Below are 7,863 nucleotides of genomic sequence, written 5' to 3' on the forward strand. Positions count from 1 at the left end.
TTTATTTTTGGAATTTTGCAGTTAATGATACTTTTTGCAACTCCCATTTAGTCCTACATAGTATTGTAACCTTTATCTATAATAGTGCTTCATTTGAGTCGTTCCCCTTCTTTAAAACTAGTGTATTTGTGCAAAGGTTTGCGCCCAACATTACCCACTTGTCTGCATCCTTGCTACATTGGTCTAATCTATGAATGGATTGTAAATGAATTATTTACGAACCACATGAGGATCGCTTTGTCCAGAGGTCGGAAGGAATTCAGTCCACTAACAATTAGGAGTGAACTATCCCTCTCAAATGAAATCAAGAAATAAATGCAATTGTAGAAAGGAAACAATTTCTCAAATGTCAAGAGTGAACTCAGCCAGCCAATAGTCTGCGCAGTCCGAAACTAAATTTCCATTGTTCATGTCTACATTTCAAAACAGTCCTTGCAACCAACATACTTGAGCACAAGCAAATTACCTCCTCGTAGCCTCTCTTCCAATATTGACTCTTTATGAACTCCAGTAGTTTGTTGCAAATTCGAGCACCATGTGGAAGAAAGAAGCAACTTCCAGGGCTGAAACACATAAATCTCATCTAAGTAATGATGAAATATTTTCACCTATATTGGGAAGTACAAGTAATTTAAGGTTTACCTTAATGGGTGAAAAAAGAAAAGCTCCTGCTTCTTAGTCAGCTCTCTGTGATCGTATTTCTTTGCTTCCTCCAGCATATCTAGGTATTCCTATAACAACGATTGGTTCGTTAAAAACTCCTCACAGAAAGCAGTTCTACTACCTTTTTCTCTTTCCTCACTGCACTACTAATACTCTGACATCTTTTGACATCTTTTGCTTTTACTGAGGGCTCAAATATTTGTCACTAATTCGTCGAGCTAGAAGTCAAATAGCTTACAATGTTATCTTGATCTTTCTATCATGGCTACTCAACTATCTATGAAAAAGGTTCCATGTTCACCAAAATATAGATGAAATAAAACGGACTAATTTAAATTCCTTGAATTGTTGTACAATATTCACCTATTGCTATTACTCTCTTTTCATATCATCCCCCCAAAAAAAGGCATAACGCTTGTTTTACATGCTTATAAGGAATTAAAAACAAACAAGAAAAAGCATCAGAAAAAGGCTAAAAGCTTGGCAAACAAGCTAGAGAAAACAAATTCTAAAGAGCTGACGCATAACATAACAAATTACGAGACACAAGAGGTGAGACCTGATGCATTAGGTGGTTCCACATTGCAACATCGGGCACTTTACAAATGAGCAAAGAATTTGACCAACATTACCACTCAAAAACAACTTTAAGATGCACAACGTCTCACAATAACAAGGGATTATTTACTCTTTTTCTCCATCCATTTTCCTTTCCTTTTTTCTTTTTTGAAGGAAGCAGATATGAACGTATATGAAACTTAAGTGGTCTACAATTCATAAGTAGCTTTTCAAAGTCACCTTCAACTGTTTCTGTTCTGGAAAAGATATTCCATAAACTCTTTGCAAGCTTTCACGGTCCTTATCCCCTCTCCAATATGCTGATGAAGCCTAGATTCATTAGATTGATCAGAAAAGATCGAATCAACACATATAAGCTTACTCTTTCTTCTATGAGATATATATGCAGCACCTCACCTTTGTACAGGCTAGTGCTTTAACCAAAGATGTATTCGGTATATGGGGACCACGGCACAGATCGACCAATGGTCCACATCTGTATACTGTAATTGTTTTATCTTCAGGTAAATCCTTAATGATTTCAACCTGATTAAAAAACGGAATAATAAATTAAGATGTGGACTTCCTGAAAAATGTAGCACACAGAAAAAACCTTAGTGGATCAAGACTGCAGATCACAGCAATTCAACCTTAAATCTATTATCCGAGAACATATCAAGAGCTTGTTGCCGTGAAACTTCGATGCGTTCAAAAGGTTGTTTTTCCTGATAAATAACGGAAAGTTAGTTGCATGTTGAATATAATGCAGGAAAATCAAATAAAATACTTCACCAACTGGAAGAGCACCTTAGAAACTGCTTAGAAGCAGAACAGAGAAAATAAAATGTTGAGGTGCACACTAAGTGATGATAAAGATTTCTAACAGCTCCTATCAGTCTTATATCGCCATATCCTACAATTCGCCACAACCTTATGGTTGCATCCTTGATTAGGTATGTATGAAGGATCATAAAAGAAAGAAGATTCCCTTGAAGGTAGTACATTAAAGACCAACCCAAATAATTGACCGTGTCTACCTGTGTCCACATGTATAGATACTGATTTTGTTTCAGTTGATATTTTAAAACTGGGTAGGACAGACTCCAATGACTATATTAACCAAAGCGTTCCTCTTAATTCAGCAATTAGCAGAGCCTGTTCTGACATGAATTTATTTGAAAAGGGACTGGCATAAATCATTTGAATCTGCTGAATGTATTGAATTCATTTGAAAAGGGACTGGCACAAATCATTCGAATCTGCTGAATGTCATTTCTACAAACATCCTAACCATACAGCATGAGAAAAGAAGAAAACTGGAACTTTTTGCACGCTTAATAATCACATACAATCAAGAGACACATGATACTCAACCATTAAAAATTCTATTCCATTTCAAAAATAACAAGAAAGCGAAACTCCAAAAGTAAAAAAGAAAAAAATAACTAGTGGAATATAAAATCAAAGTTGCAACAAGCATTTGCACTTTATCTTATTAGATAAAAAGCAATTCTGACAGATAAAAGAGTAATACCGAAACAGCTTTTCCTGCCTCCTCCTTGATCCGTTGAAAATGATCCTCGTTTAATCCCAGATCACCATAAAAGGCATCATAATAGAAACCCTGCAGCGGAAGTTTAGACATGTCATAACAGGTCGGAAGCAAATATGAACCAATGATAGAATAAGCTATAATGACAAAGAACCCTGCCACCAATCTGTGGTCCAGAAGGAGGGAGGTAGTGAAACACTGTTAATCTAATTTTGTTTCATTCAGGGACTATTGCTTCCTCAGAAGTTGGTCCATCAGAAAAAATTTCAAGCTCAAATGATAGTACTGAGGTTAAAGCATTATGGACCTTTTCTTCTGATGGCTCTTTCATTTTCATCTGGAAAATCAACATATGTTATGGCTGCATTGAAGGTAATAAGAAAAGGTGGAGTGTAGACTTGTCCCAAGGTTCGGACAAGGATATCAACTATCAAATAAAGCGGTCAGGCATACATACCAACAGAAGTTAAATTATTTTTGGGAAACTACAAGTGTATCATTAGCCAGCTAGCTGGATGTTTTCACTTTAATCGATTCCCAAGGAAGAAATGAACAACTTTCCCGAGCCAAAAGTCATGTAAGTAGAATTAAAAATTTATGCCACGACTTAAGACCAAAGAACTAATTAACCAATTATGCCTCAAAGCCATGGACTATATTTATCCTTCATATTCATCCATTGTTCGGGTTCACTTCACTCCAATACTAAATAATTAGTGCAGTATTTCAGAATATGTCTAAACTCTCAAAAAGAAAATCAATATTCAATATATACCTCTCCTCTTGTTGTACAAGGTCCAATACACAATTTGCATCCAAAGGTCCTCTCCAACGACTAAAAAAACCACAAAAAACAACATAAACAAAAGTAAATATGAGCATAGCAGATATTTCAGCAATAATAATTTCTGAAGATCACAACTTGATGAAGAAAGAACCACAATGTGATCGACAAAATATTTAAACCTCTCCAAGAATGTGAGCACTCGAGTGCCAAAATGTGTCGCGGCCCTCATCACTGTCAAATTTGAAGATCTCTAGCTTACAATCGCCTTCCAATGGCCTCAATAAATCCCAAAGCACCCCGTTCACCTTCGCGATCAATGCACTTGAAGCCAAGCTCTTCGATATCTCCTTTGCTATATCCAATGGTGTGGTATTCCATTTCTTCCCCTCCTTAATTTTCCCATCTGATAACTCGATCCTAATTAATATACAATCATAACCCACATTCATTATCTTAACTTAGAAGAAAAAACAATAGTTAGTCCAAAAATACTGACGCCTTTCTTTATTTAGAAACAACTTAACTTAAAACTTTTCATTTACCCTATGATTTATAGCCACAAAAATATCTATGGCTTACTTAAGACTGCAAATTTCAAAGGTCTTCCTTTTGTTCTTAAACCTCATGTCCTATCAAACAAATTCCCATAAATTGAGAGAGAGGGAGTATCAAATTGATTTTTACCTTTGTCAAAAAGGAATGCTCGCATTTCAAAGTACTATTTTGCAGTGTAAATTCAAACATGATCTTTAAAAGATTGTGTAAATTCATCCCCATTTTTTAAAAAAATTTGACAAAGTTAAGAATCACAATCTTTCTGAGATAAAAGATGTTGAATAAATATGCAATAAAAGTAGTTAAATGACTCTCCAAGTAGTGGTAATATCATCCTTTTTTGAAAAAATATAGGTAGTAATAGTCACTCCGACCATTTTTTACTTGACAAGTATTGACTTGGTACACCCTTAAGGAACAACAAAATAGAATAACAAGTTTACTATTATCGGCACCCTTTGGATATACTCCTCCCTTGGCCCAGTTGACCAGGCACATCCCTTAAGAAAGCTTTAATTAGGCGTATTTTACTAAAATAACCTTATTAATAATGCTTTGAAACTCTAAATGTGACTACTACTTAATGTGGTTACTACTCTGTTCCAAAATACTTGTCATAATTTCCTTTTCGGGAGTCAAATGATATGAACTTTTACCAACATTTTAAAATGTCTTTTTCTCAACATATTGACATGAGAAAAATGCAATTTATAAATCTTTTTGTATAGTATTAGAATATCTAAATTTTGATTTTTAAAAAATTGAATTAATCAATCTTATTTAGCTTTAATAATTAGTCAAATCAACTCTCGCGAAATGTGACAACTATTTTGTAATGGGGGGAGTATTTAATAATAAGGGTAGTAAGGAGAAAAAAACAATAAAATTCTCCTGACTTGCAAAAATTGACAAGTAGAATGAAAAATCTATTGTTTGTATAGGGGCCAAGAAAAGAAAAATGAAATGAAGAAAGTACTCCCTTTGTCCATCTTTATTTTTTCTTTATACTAAAAGTAGTTGTCCAACTTTACTTGTTCAATTTAGAAAATCAAGAGATAATTTACCATTTTGTATCTATTTTACCCTTGTTACTAAATACTACTCCCTCCGTCCCAAATTACCTATCCCCAATTTCCTAATTTGATTTCTCATTTTACTTGTCCGTTTTCATTAATCAAGAAGAGACCAAAAAAAAATTTTCATGTTTTATTCTTTGCATTAATTATTTTTTCTTTAAATTAAAATGTAAACATCATTTAATAGGGGTACTATGGTAAACTAGTCATGTTATTAATTATTTTTCCTAATTAATATATCATTTCAACTTGAGACGTGTAATTTGGGACGGAGGGAGTATATTTATTTCCCAACATTTAGATGATTTATAACTAATAGGGTTGATATAGTGAAGTTACCCTTTTATTTATTATCTGTTAAGGAGTGGTGAAATCAAGACAAGTAAAGATACACGGAGGAAAGAGTAATAAATTCAATGCTTTGGGAAATGACTATAGTTAACAATAATAATAAATTAGTAACTACATGATAAATTATCTCTCATTTTGTGACAAGTAAAAAGTGAACGTCTATTTTTTGTATAGCATACAAGTATCCTACCTCCATTCATATTTACTTGTCACGTTTCGCTTCTTTATGGTCAATCTGAATAAACTTTGACCAATATTTTAATATATATTTTCTCATCATACGAGAAGGATCGCAACATATAGCAACAACAACAATACACCAATTGAAATCCCACACCTTACCACTACCTCAGGGAGGTAAATTGCAAGTTATAGCATTTTTCATATAGTTTTCAAACATCTAAATTTAAAAATTTTAAAATATTAAATTAATCTACTTCAATTTAGCTTGGATGTTTACTCAAATTGACTTTCCTAAAGTAAAATGTGACAAGTAAAAATGAACGAAGTGAGTATAAAATAAATTAAGAAAGAAAAAGAGTATACTTGATAGGATCAGGTGAGAGTGAAAGCCGTTGAATTCGTTGTTGATTCTGTATAGATTCGAACATTGCGATACGTTTAGGAATAACATTTTCCAAATAACTTTCGTCTTTCGGAAATGCTGTATTAGAATTTGCTTCCGAATTTTTTGCCGCTTTTCCCATTGGTGGTGGCGGCGATGGCGTAAATGAGAAACAGTGGCGGCGGCGGAGGTGGAGGAGAAAATGGTTATACGGCGGAGGACGGTGGAGGGATTGGGTAAAGAGGCGCCAATAGAGTAGTGAACACAGTAGCATGTAGAAAGGGGGCAGGGATGGGGTGGGATGGCGTAGGGGTAAGGGGGAGTTGGGGTATTATTACTATCAGTTCGCACGACGTCGTTTAACTTTTTCTATTAATCTGTTGTTGGATCATAATTACTCCCTCTGTCCATCATGTTTAACTTGACACACGCCTTCAAGAAAAAATTAAAATAACATAAATATACACCTTAATTTATCATATTTACACAACTCTTCATTTTTATAAAATAACTAGGGAACTCAATCACTCTTCACACGACAATAAGAAATTGAGTAAAATTACATTTCTAACAATAAAAGATTATATTTAAACAAAAACAAAGAAAAGTTCAAAATGCACCTTTAATATATCAAACTTTATTGAATTAAGCAAATTTTGAAGTTACATATTGAAACACATTAATGCATACCTTAGTCACAATCTCAAGAATATTCGAAAAAAAAGTAGCCCTCCATATATATACTAGTTTAGGTATACACGTCTCGCGCGTGTACCTCACTTTAATGAGTTCAATTTTATAAAATCACTTGGATATAAGAAGCATGATAGCTACCACTTATCACATATTTATTATCGATTTGATCATTGATGTTAATAATAACAAGAATATGCGAGACAACGCTTACTTAACTATCTAACAAACCTTCTACACTAATCTAAGTCCTCCACAACCTCCTATCTAAGTTCATGTTTTCAATAAAATGAAATCGTGCCATGTCCATACCATACAACATAATCAATCCAAACAACATTCTATACAACTCGTATTTAGTATTTCTAAACAAAAACTAATTACTAAGGAGAAAATGTATTGCAGTACGTAGGCAAGGATAATCATAATCTTCTAGCAGGTATTAGAATACTCAGGCAAGACAAAATCACTAAGGAGAAAAAATATTGCAAGACGATAGAAATATATTTAGCGGGTACCTAAATTTGGGGAAGGACAATCTCATCTACTTCATCATCCTATCTCTGATGATGAACATAATCTTGTTGGATCTACTCCAACGTGCTTAGAAGAGGACAATCGTAAAAATTTAGATTATCAATATGTGAGTTAGAAGTTACAGGATTTATGTATTAGTATCGTGTTTTAATACGAAATACAGCACCAACATTTATTTATAACTCAAATTATGATAAAATTTAATGTCCCAAAATAATTGATAAGAAAAATAAACATGAGGTAAAAAAATTTGATAGAATTATTAATTAAAAAGACCTAAAGTATACCGTAAGATGAAAAACTTTTATTCCATATAATGTAAATGAAAAAAACGAAGCATATAGATGCAAACCTGGCAATAACCAATGAAAGTTACTTCATCTCCATGTTTATGATTATTAGCCGTATATTTTGAAATTAAATCAAATTTTACATGCAAATCAAAAGTATCTTTCAAGTATAATCAAATTGTGTCCTAAATATTAGGGACCAACTGAATTATAATTTTATTTTTGGAAAAATTACG

General features: G+C 33.3%; 1 protein-coding gene across 1 annotated transcript in view; it reads right to left on the reverse strand.

Moving 5' to 3' along the window:
• The window catches only part of LOC107847496 (threonine--tRNA ligase, mitochondrial 1), a gene marked incomplete in the record, with an annotated part of 15,963 nt that extends 9,535 nt beyond the window's left edge, over positions 1-6,428 (reverse strand). The window contains 8 exon segments of the mRNA XM_047399653.1: positions 643-731; positions 1,462-1,551; positions 1,639-1,767; positions 1,872-1,946; positions 2,756-2,845; positions 3,549-3,608; positions 3,740-3,977; positions 6,089-6,428. Of these exon segments, the coding sequence (XP_047255609.1) occupies positions 643-731; positions 1,462-1,551; positions 1,639-1,767; positions 1,872-1,946; positions 2,756-2,845; positions 3,549-3,608; positions 3,740-3,977; positions 6,089-6,381 (1,064 nt within the window).
• Between the last annotated feature and the right edge of the window lie 1,435 nt (positions 6,429-7,863).

The sequence above is a fragment of the Capsicum annuum genome, chromosome 11, assembly GCF_002878395.1.
Source record: "Capsicum annuum cultivar UCD-10X-F1 chromosome 11, UCD10Xv1.1, whole genome shotgun sequence".
NCBI lineage: Eukaryota > Viridiplantae > Streptophyta > Magnoliopsida > Solanales > Solanaceae > Capsicum > Capsicum annuum.